The 22,746-nt window shown below is 33.8% G+C and overlaps 1 protein-coding gene across 1 annotated transcript; it reads right to left on the bottom strand.

The window, feature by feature from the left end:
* Positions 1-2,726: 2,726 nt before the first annotated feature.
* On the bottom strand, positions 2,727-18,634 carry LOC123541579 (MFS-type transporter SLC18B1-like). The gene is made up of 14 exons (XM_053525936.1): positions 17,613-18,634; positions 17,002-17,396; positions 16,707-16,802; positions 14,517-14,590; positions 14,018-14,174; positions 12,113-12,181; positions 11,383-11,473; positions 9,839-9,981; positions 9,182-9,280; positions 7,188-7,288; positions 4,872-4,967; positions 4,649-4,723; positions 4,320-4,413; positions 2,727-2,762 (listed from the first exon to the last, which is right to left on the bottom strand). The coding sequence occupies exons 1-14, from the start codon at positions 17,677-17,679 to the stop codon at positions 2,727-2,729; spliced, it is 1,593 nt and encodes a 530-aa protein (XP_053381911.1). The 5' UTR covers positions 17,680-18,634.
* Positions 18,635-22,746: the final 4,112 nt, after the last annotated feature.

Raw genomic sequence — 22,746 nt, 5'->3', positions numbered from 1 at the left:
TTAGCAACTGTGAAATTGACATTAAGTAACATTTGTTAAGTTAGCACCTACCTATGGATCTATGGGTCTGTACATATTCTGTCAAAGTACACCTGTCGTGCTAACTTAAATTCGAGTTCCAACAAGAAATAGATAACTATCGTATATCGGTCAATTTTTCTTGTATGGAACACTTATACGAATTGTCGGGTACCAAAATCGACACGATTACGACTTCATTAAACTGGACTATCACTTCCTCTGGTGTTAAACAAGGGTTTCACTCCCAAACAATTATATGCATGTAACACTTTGCATGTTGCATTTATCAATGGAATGTTGAAACATGAATTGGTTCAATATCATACCCTTTGGAAAAGTATAACATCTTATCTCTCTTGCTAAAATGACCCTTATTAAATCGGTAAGGAGAACTCCAGCGACTTTTACCAGGCTGCATGGTTTTGACATTGGATAAACATGTGCTATTTTAGAGGCTTACAATTTACTCATGAGATGTTTGCAGTTTTAAAAAGAATACGCATAGACCCAGGGAGCCAGTCTACACCTAGTACAACAATGGCATTTCTATAAACCGTTTTCCCTGGACATTATTGACCTTCTCTCTATACACCAGCAGTGCGGAGTTGGAACAACGAATTGAAATCGCGCCATATTTGTAGGCCGATGGAAATCACTACCTTTTTTCAAAATGAGAAGCGGGTGAAGAGGTGTGGTGGTAAGTGTAGAAATTATTAGAACTTTCTCCTACACAAAACCACTTGAGCTATGACACTAAAATAAAAATCAAAAATGAAATTTAGTATCCATTTCCCATCCTTTTTTAAAATCTTAAATACGAATCGTGTGATAAAACCATATATAAAGCACTTCAGGAAGTTTGTATAAATATCCATTTTACAATATATTGACCAGAATGATGTATATAACCATTCGTACGCTCGAGTGTAGCAACGGGTTTACCGAACCTGTTTTTTCGCCGCAGCTGTATGAAGCTTGTTTTCATGATCTACAATGCCCAACACCACGTGACTAAGTTGGCAAATCATATTGCTTGATAACGTATCATACAAAGCCGTCGCCGCCGGCCCGGCCGGTCCAGCTGTAGCCAGACTGTTTTTTTGGCCGAGCACGATATTGGCCGTAACCTTTTCTGTCGCTTCTTCTCGCAAGGCAAGAACACTGTTTCTGTGATCAAAAGCGCCGACATGTCGATTTGTTACTGAATTATGACAATAATCGATAACACGTGTGCTTTATTAAGTGGTCACTGTCATAGACATACCTGTCTGCCGTGGGATGTCAAAACAACTACGGTCTTGCCTGTTTTATCATAATGGTATTGGTAAAAGACGATTTCAAGGTTTCAAAGGGATAAGGTATCAAAGAGTCGGTAATCGACTGTCCTTTAATCCACTGAACTTGACTACAGTTTCTATGTCAAAATAGATGTACCATCGGTTCCAAATAAACCTAACGTCTGTAAGCTTCCGCAATACTGCTTCGGTCAGAAAGAGAAGTTTTCAGTCCGCGTGGTTAGAGAATAGCGCATGGCTACATTATGATGAATCTAAGGAACTCACGTTTTGCCATCTGTGCATGGAAGCAATCAGGCATTTGTATGTCGATCTTGTAGCACATAGACTGTACGTTTGATTATATAGAGTAGATTCTACGGACTCAGGCTCAGACTTCGACCGATTTTAGATAAATAATTGCATAAAAACTCATCTCTGGGCATCATAATTATTTTGAAACATTTTCTTGGGGAGGTTCCCCGAACCCTCCTTAATTTGGGGGCGTAAGAGGAGAGGGGACGCCCCTCCTCTCGTGCTCTCCCCTTCTCGTGCCTTCGGGACTCTGGGAACGTCACTGGAATATCATGGCCGGATCACTTTGAAAAAGACGGCGACGGCCCTGATCTTAGGTATCTTAAACTACGGACAGTTTATGCAAAAATCTTGCTTTATGGATCCCTCTCATAATAACATATATTCAAAGTCTAGATTTTAAAGATGTTTGTTTTTATTATGTTGGGACTCAGCAATTCTCAAAAAGCTGGTTCTGTCAAATGAAACGAATTGTAATCAAAATAAAATTCTCCTAAAAATTACTAGTGTCTGGGTTATCTATGAACTGTATAGCGAACATTTGACGTATAGCCAACATGTCTGGCAAAACTATGATTTTAGTCATTTTTGAGGTGTTTAATTGCTGTTTTATCAAAACAAAGTCTTACTTACGTACATATTGATTTGTCATTGATCTAGTACTGAAATTGTATTCCTATTCAGTATTTCAGTAGATTTGTAATAACCGAATGCATAGAACTTATATTTCGTTTGTTAAATTCTTAACTTTCATGTGAAGAGAATATCCAGGGAACTAACAGCTTGATAATTTTGGAGTTTGTATTAAGATGATTATCACTTGTCATAAGAACAAATAACCAAATACCACAATTTTCTTTCATGTTACTGTAGCTTTATATCACTTAAACGTTTGAAGTTAAAATATATGCTAATTATAAATGTGATGTTAGGTACTTTGTAAAACAATGACACACAGGTGACGGCGTATTTTTCTCAGCTATTGTTGTATGTTAGTGATAAAGGCATCTAAATAAAGCATTGTAATTAAAATACAACAAACTCATCGGAATACCTAGAGATTCCTTTGCTTTGCAAACCTCTACTAAGAAAACAGAGGTCTATAGTCAGATTATTCTATTCACTGGTACTTTTACATCTCATATACCGATACTGGAAAAGTAATATAACATTGGGTGCTTAACATAGATGACAGTAAATTTACCCATTTCTAACTTCCGATCCTTTTTTTTTTTGGCTGGGTTTAACGTCGCATCGACACAATCATAGGTCATATGGCGATGTTCCAGCTTTGATGGTGGAGGAAGACCCCAGGTGCCCCTCCGTGCATTATTTCATCACGAGCGGGTACCTGGGTAGAACCACCGACCTTCCGTAAGACAGCTGGACAGCTTCCTCACGTGAAGAATTCAACGCCCCGAGTGAGGCTCGAACCAACATCGATGAGGGGCAAGTGATTTGAAGTCAGCGAACTTAACCACTCAGCCACGGAGGCCCCAACGTCTGATCTATTTCAAAATGCAATTCTCCAGTAATTTTAATCGGATTCGTCTGAGAAAGGCAGTTTCGATTGTTTCACAATGTACATTCGAAAATATTTCTGTTTCATGATGGCTAGAAACTGAATCGTGGATTATTTCAAAATCGATATAAGAATAAGCTTAAGACTGATGTTCTATTTTTTTTTTCATTTAATATAAAAATGATATATCAATCAAAGATGTTCCTAACATGTTTGCCAAATAACAAACTTTAAAACCGATGGTATTATTTTGTCATTCTATAACACTTATTATTGATGACATTTCTTCTCCACCAGCAGAATCACTAAAATAAGAAGGCCCTGAAATTAAAAAAGGCAACATGTTTTCAATAAAATGCGATATTGTAATGTGTTGCCCCGCGCCTAGTAATCAATATGTAAACAATGCAATGTAGACACATTTACGTAAATAAAACAGACCATACCCGAGCCAATTTATAGCGGTCGTTTTCTTAAAGGGTAACTAAATATACAACGCCCGTCATCCACCATAGTATATACTTGAGCAGAACTCTACACATATTACCTTTAAGATCCCAAACGTAACAGACATGCTAATAGCGCTGCAAACTTGTCTGAGTTTGCTCATGCGATGAAATGAAATGGTCATCACACCTCCCTAACAGTATCTTGGACGGACCTTTTGCTAAATATCATTAAATGAACTCCATATCCAAAATACATGAGCAAATAGTCACGTTGAGTCAAGGTACCGAACAATAGTGTAGCGAAGAGCACTAAAAGGATCTAACTTATAGTAAATTACTTTGAGTGTGCATGTCAGGTACTAAAATATACAACGCTTCTAACACCGAATTAAGTGCAAAATATTATAAAATACTATTTACTTTTGTTTTATTGTGTTTGTTTATGAGTTACAATATCCACACACTGTCTGTTTTTCCCGTTCACACCCACTTTGTTAACTTGTGTTTTTAGATAAAAACAAAAACAATTGCAGCTGAAAACCTAGGCACAAATTATTTAGCAAATCATTGCATTAAGGTCAGATATAAAACCATCGCGTAGTATGAGAAACTATCCATATAGTAAAGAGGCAATTCATCTTCTGTTTAAATATAGGGTATGTGCCTTTCTTAATTCCTCTGAGGTTTCTATCTAAAATTGTTTTGGAATAGTCTACCAAATATTATAGTCTTTCTTACCGTGAATAAGCATGCCACAGCAATACTGGTAACCAGCCATTCAAACCCGATACAATCAAACAAGAACCCTCCAAGACTTGGACCAATAAAATTGCTGTAAAACACCGAGTATTAATTGTATTGTCAGAAATCACGCCAGTATTCTAACTCACTACAGTACCATTTGGCACCAGGCACAATGCCATTTATGTAAAGCCATTATTTAAAATGTAAGATATTGTATTAATATTTAACTATTTCAATATAAATAATTCTTAGACTTAACTGACGTTTATAGTGAAGAGCTGCCGCACATTTTTCTAAGATATTTTTATATTTGTAACACTTACCCTAACGAATACATAGATAAAAATAGACCTGACACCATTCCGTAGGATGAGTTATTTTGTGGATAATATATTTCTCTGAAAGGAAAAAAATGTGTAAGGTAAATAAAATGTTGCAATTTTTTTAAATAGATACAACGCATTCATTTAATATTTCGGTACCTGGCATATCCATTCATTGTAGATAAAAGATAAAAGGAAGAAAAACGCTGTAAACACTGCTTACCTGAGGACTCTAATATATATACTATATGTGGGTACAACACATATACCATAAGCTGTTCCAATTATTCCCAGAGATATGGCGGTATACCATACAAATCTAGAATTAATGATATGTCTCGTTATTGCATATGTATTTTAAATCTCTGTACTTACAATATGGCTGAGACGTCAATAATTTCAAATATACTATACTCAAGAATAGATCCGTGTGTAACAAAATATTATTAGCTGTGTATCGAGGAATATATACGGGTTGTTATGCAGAATAAGATTTTATAAATTAATGTAAATGAATGTTTCTAACTGATAGGGAGCATTTTTGTATAGCCTCCATCAAGGAATCATCGTTATTCTTTTTGACAATGTAAACGTTTTGGGAATAAGCATTATTGAATAATGTAAACTGCTACCGCGAGAGTGCTATCAAGTTTGCTCATAAGTGTACCCTTGGTGAATTAGTAATAATTTTAATAAATTATAGACAAATATAAGTCATTCAGGAAAACAAAGTGGATCTTGTCTTTGGAACCGAAAATCTCTCTGTGCGTTCAAATGGTTACACTGTTAAGGAAACAGTTCAGTGAAGTATCTGTGTCAAGTCCTATTGGATAGTTCTTGTGCAGCAGATATTATAAAATAGTTAAGTTAAGACTTAAATCATTTTGAAGGTATAATGATGACTTTGACCAAATCATTTAGAAAGCCTTCTCTCACTCTCACCCAATTTCAGTTTAACAGTGCTTGTGCAGTTCGTTTAAACAAATTTAACATAATACTCAAATTTATACTCCAAGAGTATGGAACGCCAGAGCCGGCTTATGTTAGATGAATACGAGGTGTCTTCTTTATTTGGAGTAGTATTATCTCTAGATCCTGTAGTGTCTTGTTGATTGTTGTGTAATCATGTTGACTTGCAATGCTATCATGTCTAACGTATGTAGTATTTTGTCAGAGTGACGTATTGTTTTCTTAAAAGACCATCCTATTTTCATAAAGCAACATGCTATCATCTCGAGTGAACCGACCATCCTATTTTCTGAAAGGAACATACTGTCATGTCCAGTGTATATATTATTTTGTTAGATTGGCGTACTATTTTGTTTAACAACCATCATATGCTATCATGGCCGGTGTATATTCTATCTTGTCAGAATGACGTACTATTTTGTTAAACGACCATCCTACTGTGTTTTCTAAAAGTAACATACTTTCTTGTCGGAGTGATGGACTATTTTGTCAAACGACCGTCAAACTTTCTCAAAGTAACATCCTATTATGTCCAGTGCATATACTATCTTGTCAGATTGACATACCATTTTTGTAAAGCGATCATCCTATTTCCTCAAACTAACATACTATCTTGTGCAGTTAACATACTGTCTTGTCAGAGCGACATACTATTTTGTTAAACGACTATTCTTTTTTCTCAAAGTAACATGCTATATTGTCCAGTGAACATACAATCTTGTCAAAGTGACGAACCATTTTGTTAAAAGACAATCCTATTGTTTCAAAGTAACATGCTATCTTGTCCAGTAAACATACTATCTTGTCAAAGTGAGGTACCATTTTGTTAAAAGACAATCCTATTTTCTCAAAGTAACATACTATCTTGTCAGAGTGGAATACTAGTATGTCAAACTGCCATCATATTTTTTTCAAAGTAACATGCTATCATGTCCAGTGTATATACTATCTTGTCAGAGTGACGTACTATTTTGTTAAACGACCATCCTATTTTCTCAAAGTAACATGCTATCATGTCATGGTCGTTTGACAAAATAGTAAGTCACTCTGAGAAGATAGTATGCACACTGAACACGATAGCTTGTTACTTTGAGAAAATAGTATGGTCCTTAAACCAAATAGAACGTCACTCAGACAAGACATTTTGTTAAGTGGACATGATAGCATTTTGTTTTGAGAAAAAAAAAGACGGCCGTTTAACAACATAATACGTCACCCTGACAAAATAGAACATACATTAGACATGATAGCATTGCAACTCAACATGATAACACAGTAATTAACAAGACATTAAAAGATCTTGAGAAGATACTACTCTAATGAAGAAGAAACCTCGTATTCATCTAACATAAGACAATTACGGCGTTCCATACAAGAGACCCAAAACATAGTTGTTAAGTTCATTTTAAGTGTTACACCATGAATATCCCTTAAATTAAGTGACTTCAAAAAAGAGTACAGAATATATGATGGAAAAGTTCATTAGGCGGTCAGATGTTCACACACAGGACACGCACAAGTGTTTCAAGTGACAATTCGCTCTATCATGAGAAATGCTAAATATACTCACTCATATTTCACGGAAAATGGAAGAAGCGGTGAAGGCCCTAACCAAAGTAAACCAAGGGTAAGTAGTATTAAACCGATGACAATCATAATTCTATTTTCAGTCTGCAATTAGAACAAAAATAAAGCAATGTAGGACCGATGTTCGTCATTTCTTATTTTATTTTCTGGCTAATTTAAATGACTTAAAACATCCCTAGCATTTTATTTTTAAAGGAAAAGAGGCATTTGCAATTGACACTTACTCTCCTAAATCCAGAAATGCTCTGCTATCTGTGTTTCCGTCTGTTAAATTAATATTTATATATCCAGCAAGAGAAGAAATACCCGTAAAACTTCATGTAAAAACAATTTTTCAAGAGAAAATGCATAAGTTCTTTTACATTTGTATTTTCTTTATGCTTATTAAAAAAAACGACACTTTGATAGCTTTTAAAGTTTCAACGAAAACTAGAACAACAAGTAAATTCGATAAATTGGTATCCCCCGCCGAAAGGGTTTGTGGTGAGGAATGGCAAAAAATATATCCGGCAAAAAATTAAGGATGTTAATAAGAAGCAAATAATTTCATTAGTCAAAATCAATTTAACAGAAAACAAATGTTTAATAAAATAGTACATATTAAAATATGATACTTTGATCCTGACTAAAGAATTTATTTTGAATGGGATATGCTTACTGTAGTAAGTTTAGCTTTTAAAATTAAATGCAGTTAATTGAAATGTGAGCTTGAAGTTTAACTGGAACGAAATATTGTCTTTGAGTGGTTTGGCACCAGGTGTTGCTGTTTAACAAGTTCATGTACATTTGAACTTAAAATAACAGATGTTCTTAAGAGAACACAGGTAAGATATCTTGAACATGGCTGAGGACAAGGTTTGTGCAGCCACAACTTAATATATTTATTTTTTAGGGGGGGGGGGGGGGGGGGGGGGCGGGGGAACGGGAGAGGAAACAAAATTTCACATGTTGATTTTAAATATTGATGGAAAATTAAAAATGAAAAAAAGGGTAAAAGGGTAAAGTTGGGGGTGGGGGGTGGGGGGCAGAGCATGCATGATCAGTGGTGGGCATGACTGGGTGGAGGAGTGAGGTGGGGGAATGGTACAACTTGCATGTTGATAAATAATCATGGAAGGTTTGAAAAAAATCTAAAATAAGAAATGAAAAAAAAAAATATTTATTTTGGAAGGGGGGGGGGGGGGGGGGGGGGGGGAGGGGGTGTGACCAAGGCAAGTGGGTGACCAGGTGTGGGTGCGCAACTTCACATGTTTACAATAAATGTTCACAGAAAAGAATGAAAGAAATTTAATGAAATTCTGCCAAATGGTAAATTTGTTATGTACAAATATGTGGATTTTTAGAAAATTAAAGGGCAATAACTCTAAAGTTACAAAAGAAACCCGTTCGAAATTGTGTGTGCACAACCACATTATAGTGCTCTAAATTCTGTTGAAGTTTCATAGTTCAAGGTCAAATATATCAAAAGTTATGATGCAGAAATTGCCATATCTATAGATCTATAGTACCCTATATAGTTAACACTGGGAACTTCTAAGGGCCATAACTCTGGCGTTACTTGGGCAATCTGTCTGAAACTTGATGGTCCCCATAACCTCATAGTGGTGAACATGTATATGAAGTTTGTTTAAAAAAATTTAAATAAGGAATTTTTTTTTTTTTTTTTTTTTTTGGGGGGGGGGGGGGAGGGGGTCGGGGGGTAGGGAGGGATGTAATCAAGGTAAGGGGGATAAAAATAGTGCCTAAATTTACTGCAGTTTAATGCTGCCCATGAAAACGTATTTTGATGATAGTCAAAACCCAAAACTTTCAAAAATGTTTGCCTACTAATTTAAAAAAACAAAAAAACATGCACAATTCTTGCCTGGATTTATTTAGGAAAAACTTGTAACTGTTGAAGCAAGCAACTAAACTCATGTGAGCGATATAGGGCCATCATGGCCCTCTTGCTGCAAACATCAGATTAATATCACTTACCATTCTGTCTGCTAGTCGTCCCCAGATAGGAGATGTTGTGCTGTAAAATGCTCCCATGACAAGGAACATTATTCCAACTATTTCAGGCTGAATGTCATGCTGAAAAAAAACATTATCAGTTGCTGAGAGTATTTAAGCTCTTATAATGTTGAATGTGTTTGGTTCATCACGCCGCCGACACAACAACAGGTCATTTTTCAGCTTTTGATGTGCATTATTTCATGCGTGAGTACCAGGGTAGAACCGCCAAACTTCCGTAAGCTAGCTGGATTGCTTCCAAACGTGAAATAATTCTACAACAAAAGCAAGGTTCCGTTTGTGACAACTGATTCGAAGTCAGCAACCTTAATCACTCGGGCATGGAAGCCTCACTTCGTTGTGAAAAGTCAAAAACAAAATGTCATGAAAGATAGTAAGAAAGACATTGATTCATATATGTTAAGTACTGAGGATAGAAATGTAATTGTTAATGAATATCAATAAAAAGTGCCGCTATATGCAAATGCATTATACCAAAATTCCTTATTTGTTTATTTTGTTATATTTTTATTTTCGCAACTCTGTCTCTTTCCCGCTTTCCCTCCCACCCGCTTTCTCTCTCTTACTCTCTGAGCATATACAAATTCGATATATCATATATAACTTGACAAATCACACCTCTCTTAGATGAGGCTCAAGTGTCGGTTCCAGGACAGTCCATGATACTGCCAAAAGGACAATAACTATCGTGTTTACAATTGATTTTGGGTGTAAAAGCAACTTTAACATTGACAGCTCCACGTCTTCGACAGCAGGTGTCACTGAAAAACGGTGACAATGTAGACTGTTAATGAAACACGGAGTATTTAGTCCTGCAGATAAATATCACAGTACTAAATGCTTGAATATACATTTCAACGCCTTCGAAGAAAAATTGTAAAGATATACTACTTATGCTGATATTTTATGAGTAAAATGATCGTAAACAAATGAAAAGATACTGAATTCCAAAAATGTCACAGGTCTGAAAGTATGACCATTTGAAGCACAGGCAAGAATTGACAAGTCAACAATAGTTTGAGAAAGAAAATATTATAAACGAATCATGATTGAATGTCTTATGACCGTGATTGAGTACGCAAGTCAGCGTTCGTCAACGAATTCTGACGTTTCTTAAAACTGAAACTGAATAACTGAAACTGAATAATTTGATTAAACGTCTATTTCTATACAATGATATATTCAACGGTGTGGTACACAATAATAATAATAAGAAGAAGAAGAACAACAACAACAACAACAACTTTATTTAAACAAACAGTCAAGACCACACCCTGCCCCCCACCCCCCACACACGGAGCCATTTTACCCCTGTTGCCGAATACCAGTAATAAAGCCTTACATGGTACGCCCTAACGGACTGCATATAGATGTTCAAACCCCCTGGTTAATGATGCCATCACTTATTATTTAAAATAAAGAAATACTACAAACTACACTACCCATAGAGCCTGTACCAGCAAGTACATTTAATTTAACAAACGTAAGGGAAACTAACCAATTGCTCGTTTGAAGAATCTTTGTGTTCAGAAGACAAAGCTGTCAGCAAAAATAGCAAACAACTACGCGGAACATGTAATAATTGCTTGCATGGTAGCAATACTTTACAGAGTAAGTTACAAATGTTAAAAGATGTATCCAATCGACACAGTAAAATATATTCCTGTTCTATGTTGGGGTTAAACGCGTAACAAAGGGATTTTAGTTCACATTTAGTATACATTTCTGTTTTTTCTTAAGAGTTAACTATCGCGTGTCAAATCTTGCAAAATTTAATAACTAGTGAATTTCTATAATGAGGTAATTTGGACAGTACCATTAACTGTTAAAAGGGGTGCTTACCAAAAAGATACTAAGATAGTGATTGAATAGCGAACAATGCAGATCTTACACTGGTCGCAAAGGCAGAATCAGTCGTGTCCAGCATGATAAGGGTTAAATGACTAATATTTAGGATCATCAAAATAATTCGTTACCTGATATACTGCTTATAACCTCAATTAATAGTTGATCGAGCATTTTGCGTCGATTAATTCACAGATTTAGAAGATACGTCAAAATAAGTTAAAAGCTTATTGATTCATAGAAGGCCTTTTATACTCAAAGTTACGGATAATCAATTATCTAAAACAAACTGAAATGTTCTTTAAATGATGCCTTACCGTTCTGTTGTGGAACGAATAGCCAGTAGAAAGGTACAGCTAATATTGCGATAGTTCCTAATGTAGCAAATGGTAAAATATATCCACCAGTCTGTAAACGATTACTGTAACTTTATGACGTTGTCTAACTCATGTTACCATATAATTTCATTTTGTTGGAAATGTCAGAAACAAGGTTAAACTTTAGTCTTGAAACGTTAAACATGTCAAGATTAAGAAAAATATGAACAATAATAGATTGATTTAGAATTCCATTAAGATTGCATACTGTTAATAAAAGATATTTTGATAATATGTTATTACAAGATATTTATAACGTTTATGTCTATTGACAGACCAAGGGAAATAAATATCATAAAATGCCTTTAATATATGTCAGGTAATTTGAACAAAAATAATCAAATGGGATGTATTCAACTTAGAGTACCACTCAGGAAGTTGTGTATGCGAACTATTTGCTATTCTGAGCACTGCATTTATATCTGTAATTATCAATGCAGACAGAGTGCTGCTGCTTTGAACTAGTGTCACTTTTGTAAATATGTTCTTTCAAATCATACGTTGAGGTAGTATTTGTTTCATTATATGATCTTTATCTGTATGAAACAGTGTGCACTTCATGTCTACAAATTTGACATATGTTACTGTCTTACCTTATTTAGTTTTTGTTAATATATCATACTTTATTTGTTTATATTTACAATTTTGCTTTTGAAGTTAAAATGCTTACAGTATATAGGAATCCACCTAGTGCGGGACCTGCCACTAATCCCATTCCGGTGAAAATCTCCCCGATACCCTGTAATCGGAAAATAAGTTTGAAACAATGGGTTTTCGTTTAAAGTTTTCTCCTAAAGGCAAAAGATAAATTGACATTGCATACATGTACAAGCACGCATTAATGTAGGTAATTTCTTGTTATTCTGACATTTCATATATTTACAAGTACACATACGTGGAGCTAATTCCTATTTATGATAATAAGCGTAGGCCAAATTGTTACACATAAAGAATTACTCTGCGCGCTAATGGTAATTCTAACAGGACCCGATATATTTTCTTACTAAACAAGACTGAAACTGCGTGTAATTATGCAACAAAATCACAGTCTATAAGTAACAATTATAACGCCATAGCGTCAAACGTCATAGCGGTGCGCCAGATAAAAACACTACACAAAGCAGGCAAATCTTTGAAGGGTGGTGTCAGTTATGTAGATAATTTCCTTGATAACGTGTTAGAATCGAAATAATAAATTTCAGAGAGTGATTTCCTCTTCAATAAAACGACTGTCGTTCAAATACGTATTATTAATATATCACTCGAAATGGGCCCTCCTGATATAATTTCTTCGCATTTGAACACCAAAAAATGATTTTATTTAAGAAAAAACTAATGTTTGAGTGTATTATTTTATAAATCTACAAGATTAAAACTTGTAATGTTATGTAAATATCTTGCAATGTTCTAAATGATAAGCCAACCAGCTGGCCTATAGAAGTTCAGTGGTTCTACACAGGTTCCTTTCTATGATGAAACAATGCACGGAGGAGCACACGGAGTCTTCCTCCACCGTGAAAAGCTTGAAAGTCATTAAATGATCTATAATTGTGTCCTTGTGACATTAGACGCAACATAAAATCTAAATAATGACAACTCAGACGCTAACGAAATTAGTACATGTACACATACCCGCACATCTGCGAAATTAGTACATGTACACATACCCGCACAGCTGCGAAATTAGTACATGTACACATACCCGCACTGCTGCGAAATCGCAACCTCTAAATACTGCTTTTACTGCCTTGACCATATAATTTATGTCAAAAATCAAAGCTGTTGCTAGCAAACTTTAGATGCTGAAATGACTAAATTAAAGGACATTGTCCTAGTTATCGGTTTGCACAGTCAGCAATTATATGTTTTCTTCAATAATGTTGGTCACATTGGGTATAAGTTTAACAAAAATCAAAATGTTATTTTTTATACCCTTCTGAATGCTTAAATAGCTTAAAGCCATGCGGAATAGTTACAGGACGTCCTTCTTAGCACAAATGTTGTTTTAAGTATAATGAGCGGTGGAGCGGTGTAACAATATTTTCTTGTCATTTGGGACCAATGTGTTCATTCAATGTTACTAAAAACTGTTTCGTTGAAGTCATTGCTTTTGGCGTGAATGGTGTTGCATATTTCATAATCTCTTAAAATTTAACTGATTCCAGTATCAGTTGGCTCTATTGTGGTCTATTTTTCAATGGATCATTTTTTAATACACATATACATATTAGCAGATTTTTTCACAAAACTAAACAATTTGTTACCATCATTAATCCCACAATCGGACAAATTGATTACTTTGGGAAGGGCAGAGATTATTCTGTAAATTTTACAATAAAAGACATATTAGAATGGAAATAATTTATAGCAAAACAGTCTGCGCCCTCGTGAAATTATTACGTCCGGCTTATAATCGCCCATCGTGTATACATAGTGTTAAAACAGTGTTTTGTTATAAATCATTTCTTAAATATATTCGTACACATTATTCGTACAAAACTAACGGTTATGCAAAACTAACGGTTACAAAGACAATTTTTATAATTTTGTTGAAAGTAAGATCTATTGTACTTACGAATAGTGTTGCTATATTGTTAGGAAAGTACTGCACTAGCATCACAAGTCCGGTACCGCTAAGTACTAAAGACGCTACAGCCAATAGTATTCGCACCAGAAAACATAGTAGTATATACAAAGCAACGCCGTCTGTGGTATCTATCAAGCTAAGAAGACTGAAATAAATAGCATATCGTGTTTTCAAATAAAACCCATATAATATATATACAGTTTTATGTAGGTTTACGCTTGAATAAAGGGAAGTGTCAAACAATTGTGACTTACAAATTGTCTGAGGCATTTATAAACATAGGTCAGCCTTACTTAGAGTTTCATGTATTTATCAATAACTTTACTACACGGTTAGACATTAGACATGAAATAAAACTTATCAAATTAAAGTTTTATTTTAAATTATTAAGCATTCGTCATTTTCAAATAATATCAATGATTAACGTAGTAAGACCTCATACAGCATTTCTACATATTTTGTTGTACGGGAAGAACAGGAAACTTACCCAAAGCTTATTGTACAGCCTCCACAGACAAGCAATCCCAAAACAAACAAGGATCTAGAACTAAATTTAGACAACTGTAAATACAAATATCACAAAGACTATTAACCCTGCTAAATGTCTATTATGAACTTGCCCATCTTTCAATTTGGACAGTACCATTAACTGTTAAAAGGGGTGCTTGCCAAAAAAAAGATAAAACTGACTGAATGGCGATTAGTGCAGACTGCGCTGGTCGCAAAGGCAAAATCACTTGCCCCCAGCAGGCTAAAGGTTAACTAAAATGATTGAATTATTCAAACCCTCTAAAGAAATAAATTGGTACCTTGGTAAAATCGCACCGTTACTGACTTAAAGTAATAAGATAAACGTAGTAGCTTTCGTAATTTTGATAATTGAGAACAGACAGACATGGAAGTAGTAGTAGAACCAATGACCTTTTCATAGCTTCCTAAGACGAAATAATCATCAGAAGCTGAGTTTGTGTCAACAGCGGCATTTGATGCATTTGTTTCTAAATCAGTCAACTTATCCAGCCATTTGTCTACATAATACATTAGCCAACAAACAATCAAATATAGTGAATTAAGTAGTGAGTGATATGTTATAATTATAGTAATATCAGTATGAAACTTATACTTGAAAGACAAATTTCATGAAAAGAACAATTTAAAAGAGGTCAATATGATTTGATTACCAATTTAAGATATGACTTCACTTACACGAACAGATCTACAAAACATGTATAATGTTTTAAATGGCTTGAGACAAAGCAATAAAACTAACAAAGAATTAAAAATGAAAATGTTCTGTTTACTTTAAACTCAATCCCATTTCCATTATTACAGGTCCGAGCTGATACGTGACTATATATGATAATATTTTAAATCTTCATCCAATGTGGATGTTTACCCTGCAACTTGCCAGGTCGTGCTCTTAAAAGTGTCCTAGACAAGTTGAGCACATTTTTGTTCTAAAATCTCGGATTGACTCTTTTTTTACTTTATTTACAGTCTGATATTTTGTCACAATGTCCGACTTATCTCGGATAGGAGTTATTTTATTTGATCGTCTTATCAAGCCTGTTGAAAAAAAGAGTATGGTGAGGTTGGCATGCCCAATTTGCGCTTAAACACCCTGTATATCTTATATAGGTTACTTGTCGTTCTACGGCGGTGTCCCTATTTTCAACTTGCGATTTGTCTGTTTAGTTTCATATCATATGTATATTTTCTTGTATGTTGTTTGTGCTTCTTCCTCTCATACCCCTTTTATGACCCTCACAAATTTATGCCCAATCTCTTTTACTTCCCCTTCCCCCACCCCTACTTTCCTCACACATGTTTTAGTATATTTCATAGAACTGAAATGCACCTGTTGATGGATACGTAACCTGGCTATAAAATCAGCGAAATTCTTTCACAAATGTCTGATAATAAATCAAAATTTTATTATCTTAATTTCAAATTTTGTGAATTAAGTAAGAATTATTTAAAATTGACTTTTCTATTTTTTAACATTATTCGTTTTGACATAATTATGTTTATTATTTCCTGTATACTTGTCAGAAATTTTAATTAAGCACTTGGTAAACAATTAGATTATAAAACAGGCTTTGCTTTTAGCACTTTACATATGGGCTATTGTTAGCAAAACACCTTAGCTTTCTTAATTGATTATGTGTGAAGCCAACACATGTTCTTAAATAAACTTCTCAAATCTAATGTAAATGATTTTACCTTTTGTTACAATAATTTTCATTGGTTTAAATATAAAATTGCTTTTAGAATTCTGGCTCTGGGTGTTGGGCTCTGGCTGTCTTGCGATGTGGAGCTCTGACTGTCTTTGCAATGTGGGGCTCTGGCGGTGTTTGTTGTGCTCAATGTTTTCAACTCTTTAACTTTTATGTAAGTTCAAGGATACAAATTATGATACAGAAAGAAATATTCTATCAAATATATTTAGTTTTCCAGTTGTTTTAACAACAAATAACATGAGCTTATACTGACACTGTCTAACAGCATCGGCCTTGACTAAATGCGCTAGGGAAATAAATATGACTTGAGTTTGATTGAAAATAACTTGTTGTATTCATTCAAGCGTACGTTCGTCTATTATCAACGCTAACTAAGAAACATTTGCATTGACCTTTCATCGAAGTATTATCTTGCTGTGTTTGCTTGAAATTCTTACCAATCGTCTATAAAATGGAGAAACAATAAACTGTACAAGCGCAAACACACCAAATATCCATCCTGATACCGTTGCATTTACACCTTTTCTGTTTGCCTGAAATTGCAAATATTTAAGCAGTTTCATGTTGTAAATAAACTGCCTGTATCTGCTTGTATATGGTCCGAATAATGTAACAGAATAACAAATAATACATTTTCGCGCCTTCTCTGTACTCCATCGTTTAAGATTTACATTCTCATGTATAAAAGTTCAATTATAATTATTCTTGCTCAAAAAGATGCATAAATTGTACCTCTTTTGGAAAGATTGGTGCCGGAATTGATAAATTTAGCCAGGTGATTAAATAAGTGAAATAAATAGCCAATATTATTGCAATCTGTTCACACGTCATTTCCCGCCACCTGAATCCATTTGTTGTATCCGCTCCCATCGTCACTATCCTTTCATGAACTTCACGTGGTTTATCATTCAAATCCACATTGGCTGTTTCATCATTTGAAGTTTCATAATCATCAGTAAGCTTTACAGCTTCTTCTGGCAATATGTTTTCATTTAAATTTCCCCCACAGTATCTCACGTGGGAGGGTGTTGTCTTTGCAAAATGGGCGCTTCCTTTCTCTGCATGTTGCTGTTCATGGTACTCTCTGCTATCACATACAGTTTGAGTACAGGCTGTACATGAATTCTCTTAAATTTAAAATAAAAAAGGGCTGAAATATATAACGTTCGATAATAAAAAGCCTAATATGTCTTGAGTGTGTGATGTACGCTAACTAATATCGAATCGTCGATCCATAGAAAACATATTATCATATCTTTGCTGTATTGAAAATTATTCCATATATATTTTAATGCGAAATAATTTACAATATTTATATGTGTCAGAATAAACATTTTACTCACCTTTGATGGATGTTGCCTGTCGTAGTGGAAGTTTACAAATTGTGTTTCCTTCTATTATTTTTTCCATGTTTATATTGTTACAACAACTGTCCAGAAGACATTAAATTTCTTTCATCTGTATGTCTCACGAAAATCTTTTACCTTAAAAATCTGTTTAGCTTGATAACGGGAATTTAAAAGTGGAATGCTATTCAAAGTATTTTTATATCTAGTGACACTAAAGTTACATTATACCCTAAACAGAATATCAAGGTAGAAAGCTTTTTGACATTATTTGATAACTATTGTCTCTTGTAATAAAATAGCCGAGTCATCGTCTGCTTTTAAGGTAGTTCTGCACATTTGCATCATTTTTTCTACAAGGTAAAATTTGATGAAACCCTCATTTTAGAAAAAATATCAGAAAAGATAGTGTCGTGCGTTTGACTTTTTGCTAATCTGGAATCACTCAAGTTTTCTTAATAAACGTATATGGGAAAATCACATGAAACTTCTTACATTCTTCAATAAATATTTGATCTATGATAAAATGAAATAAAATGCATAGGTCCTTGGTTTTGAGATATTTGCCCATGATTAAAGAGATCCGCGCATTACACGGTGATTTTGAGACATTATATGAAATTACTGAACTTGTCAAACATTTTAAAATCATTATTTGTTGCTTTAGAAAGATAGTAATGTAGCCGCTTTGATAAATTTACTCACGGGTTGCCATTTATTCATAAAATATTGTGCATAACTACCTTAAAGTAAAGACAGTTGTCACGATAGCAAACTTGAAATAAGAGTACGTTTCTGTCTCTGAATCCATATCTTTCAAATGCTTTGATTCTATACTCTTTTTGTTTTGAGTTAAATTTGCACTCTAATCTACAGCATTATTATATATCCAGGAAGGAAGAATTTTAACAAACACATGTAAAATATCAACGTTTCAACGTTAAATATAGAATACGTGTAAAACAATCCGCTGTGGTTCAATTTCTTTACGCTAAAAGTTCACAACTTTAAATATGTAGGTAAACAATCTCACATTAGTCAAACAATATAGCAGAATAAATTGGGACAACTGATAACGAATAACATACATTGTCAAGACACATTAGCATAATTAACTATGGCTTTATATCTCTTTTATATAACGTTATATTCATTTCGAAATTTTATTTATTTTTTTGGAATAAATGAGTTGAGGATATGTGTATTTCCATTGGCATTTTAGACGCCGTATCTTTAGTCTTGGCGTTTGTTTGTGTTAACGGATATACCTGATACATTTGTATTTAAAAAATTTACACGAGTTGTATTCATTTTTCATGAACAGAACAGAAGATTTCTTTACACATTACTTAATTAAGGTAGTTCTGCACGTTTGATAAACCGGAAGTCATGGCGTAACGTCATTTATCCGGAAAACGTAGAATAATGCCTGGATTCGGCGTACGGAAACGAAAATCATTTTATGAATTAATGGCAACCAGTGAGTAAATTTATTAAAATGGCACTGTTATTATCTTTATAAAGTTAATATATGATATTAAAATATCTGATACTTTAAATAATTCAAAATAAGGTCTTAAAATTAGCTTAAAATAGGCGGTTCACTTTAATCATAGCCAAATATCTCAAAAATAAGCACACGGACCTATATATTTTATTTCACCTTATTATAGGCCATATATTTATTTACAACTGGGAGAAGTTTCATTAAAATCTACATTGTAGAAAAATTTCTATTCGCGAAAATGTTATGAAAGTTGCGATTTTCCCATAGACTCCAATTACGAAAACTTGCATGAGGCCGAAATTTTTCAAATCAGTCTAGCAAAAAATCAAGCACACGACCCTATCTTTTTTATTTGCTGAATTTTCTTAGTATATTCTGAAGTTTTGAAAAATCAGAGTTTAATCAAATTCTACATTGTAGAAAAAATTTCGATCGTAACGTGCAGAACTACCTTAAGTACAACATGAGATTATTCAACATTTATGGACAGTGGTCAGTACCTTGCATTATTGAAAAATTACTCAATTAATTCAGACTGTATATCGTATATACTACAGAACCGTTCTATCTTATCTTTAAAAGAAAAAAAAACATCAAAGATCGAACGGTGGAAATGTTTCACCCATATGTTAAGCAAATTCAACTCGATGTTACTCATGTAAATGAAACCTAGAAATAAACAAGTAGGCTTCTTTAAAAAAAATGAAACCTAGGAGGGGGAGTTTCTATTTGTTGTCGGTGTGAGACATCATGATGTTGAACTTTCAGTCATTTACATAACGGACGCTTTAACTGTTATTATCTGAGGCCTTAGCTCAGTAGTAGGAATATTTATTCATAAATACAGTCTAGCATATTTAAAGAGGTTGCAGCATAGTTATCGTAAAGCAAGAACATGATGGTGAGCTAAGGTTTTTATTTGTTGTCGGTGTGAGACATCGTGATGTTGAACTTTCAGTCATTTACATAACGAACGCTTTAACTGTTATTATTTGAGTAATTCGTTGAACTGATCCATAGAATTTGACCAAATTTGTATGCTTTTATACAAAAGAGAGTTTTGCCACTAGTTTTTGGGCTTAGCTCAGTAGTATGAATATTTATTCATAAATACAGTCTAGTATATTGATGGTCCAAGGTTTGTTACCCTCAACCGCCTATAGATCTATATTAAAAGCCAGTGTCCCTATTTCAAATGGCCGACCCGCTTTATACGGAACATCCTTTGTTATATTGATATCATTTTAATAACGTACATTTATCCTCCGTCTTAAATGTAACTAGTAGGTAAGTATATAAAGCGGCCCTTTGTTACATGTATATATTTATTTTTTGTGCGAATTTATGGAATTGTGTTGCGGTTAAGGTCGCTAACTTCAGATCATTTTGCCCTCATCAATGTTGGTTTGTAACCTCGCTTCTTCATCCATTTTCCTTACAGAAGGTATGCCTGAAACAATGCCTAGATACTGGGCTATTCCTCCACCATCAGACCCTTGAAAGGTCGTAATATGACCTTAATTATGTTGATTTAACTGCAAACCAAATAAATAAATAAAAGAACCAACACTTAACTTCTATAGATATTGAAACATATTTCGGTTTCAAAGTGTACAAGTATGAGAAATGCAGACTTTAACGAAATGGCATACATTCATCTGAGATCCAGATCATTATTGGTAGTGTTTCATTGAATGGTATAACCATTTCTCATAGTCTGTTACATTTTACTGAAATGAAACAACTGTTGTTTTTTCACGGGCATGACGGAATACCCCATGATCGCTGAAATTATTAGAGTATGTTTATATGTTTTTGTACAAAATTATGTCTTTAAGAAGCATAAGTATGTTCATAATATAGGAGAAACACTCAGAAAACCAGTAGATTGATCTCCCTTTATTCAGCCATGCATTTCTTATTGCAGTGCAGTTCTAAATTAAGTCTAGTGCGGTACTGGTAACTTCTTCATTTAATATTCAAAATGTAACCTTAACTATCAAACTTTCATCTGCAAACTTGAATTCTGCTCTATTCTGCTAATTTATATCGTTTTAATTCTTATTATTTCTACAGGGTTGAAGGTAAATATTTCTAACATATAACTGATAATTACTTGGGCTAACAGTATCGAGACTTGAAAACAATAAAAACAATATTTAAAATGTATCACAATAAGTTGTTTAAGTATCATATATGATTTTTTTCAGACATTTAGCGTGCTAAAGGAGAAATAATCAAACACGTAATGTTGAAACTTTGCTAAAATGATAGATTATTTCTCGTTTGAACGCTATAAATAAACCAAATCCAACACAACTTATTGACCCTTCTGTCAAGCGGAAAGTACTGAAAATATTTTGATTTTGTATTTATAAATTCAGGATTTCAAGACCCTACTGAATATCCACATTATTTTTTTATATTATGAAATACATATCACAGCCGTTTTAATTTCAGATATAATGTGTGTGGTCATGCACGAACAGTATGTACATACCACTAAATACTTTATGATCATTTATAAACGAGATATGTTTCACAAAAATTGAAAGGCCTTCGAGAAATGCTTGTCCTGGAAAATTTGAATTTGGTGGAAATTCAAGAAATTGCCCAAATATAACCATGATAATTCATTTTGACGAGAACCTGCCATATTTTGAATCGCCAGCATGAAGTACTTGTAATACTAAACAAGCATTGGAAATGAAAATATTTGCTAATTTCCTTTGTTTGCGTTTTTACCTCTGAATGAATTATTTACAAACAAGTTTGTTCTGTAGTAACCCGATAACCATACATATTACTTATCAGATGATCTTAAAGGCAAGCTAACTGCTCAGAATCTGTTTTCAGTGTTTTGAGACATGTGTACATGTGTACATTCTTCAGGAGACATGCATTCCGGAAAATGTAGATTTCATAATTAAAATATATCAATAACAATTTTAACTAAGTGATACATAAAACTTCTGATACCTATTCATTCAGTTGATCAATTATCGAGCTGACAGGCATATGCACTATTTTGAATATATGAGAACTGTTATTAAATGTGTCTGTCATCCAATGGTGTATTTTATCAAACTAAATTTCTTATTTGCTTAATGCGTATAATCGAATCTGCTGGTTTCAAGAGAAGACTTAACCTCAGTGGGTTATGTTAGGCTTTATTGATAACTTCTGTATTATATATTAATTCATTGAGGATAATATTCTTAACCTGAACCTACAATGCAGATTTTAGCGTTAATTCATATATAATGCATACTTCCTTCGGAGATCATGGAAGCTTCAGTTACTTGTCATTCATGCCTTTTATTGATTTTTCAGGCTGTGTCAATGTCTACAAAACTCTTTAGCAAATCCTTTGATACATTCTATCACTAAGCTTCTAGGATATCCGTTATTGTTCACACTCCAGTCCAAATACTTTGTTATGGCTATGAAAGATAAATTAAAAATGTCTAGACCTAGGTAGACATACAAGAACATAAATCCTGTATATAACATATGTACACATGTAACGGTGTCTACAAAACTTGAAAATAATACAGAAAATTTTAATTTTGTGTCCTATGACATTGATACATGTACGGTCAAATTTTTTTCGCTCGAATTTAG

The sequence above is a fragment of the Mercenaria mercenaria genome, chromosome 16 (genome assembly GCF_021730395.1).
Source record: "Mercenaria mercenaria strain notata chromosome 16, MADL_Memer_1, whole genome shotgun sequence".
Lineage (NCBI taxonomy): Eukaryota > Metazoa > Mollusca > Bivalvia > Venerida > Veneridae > Mercenaria > Mercenaria mercenaria.
Note: the sequence above shows the minus strand (reverse complement) of the source record. Positions and strands in the feature narration are given on the sequence as shown.

What these genes read in the sequence shown, in the direction of transcription:
- LOC123541579 (XM_053525936.1), bottom strand. Translation starts at nt 17,679, where the DNA reads ATGGAAAAAATAATAGAAGGAAACACAATTTGTAAACTTCCACTACGA. An exon ending in CTCCATTTTATAGACGATTG is followed by an intron (nt 14,591 to 16,706) that starts GTAAGAATTTCA and finishes TTGTATTTACAG; the next exon opens with TTGTCTAAATTTAGTTCTAG. An exon ending in ACAATATAGCAACACTATTC is followed by an intron (nt 12,182 to 14,017) that starts GTAAGTACAATA and finishes TTCCGATTACAG; the next exon opens with GGTATCGGGGAGATTTTCAC.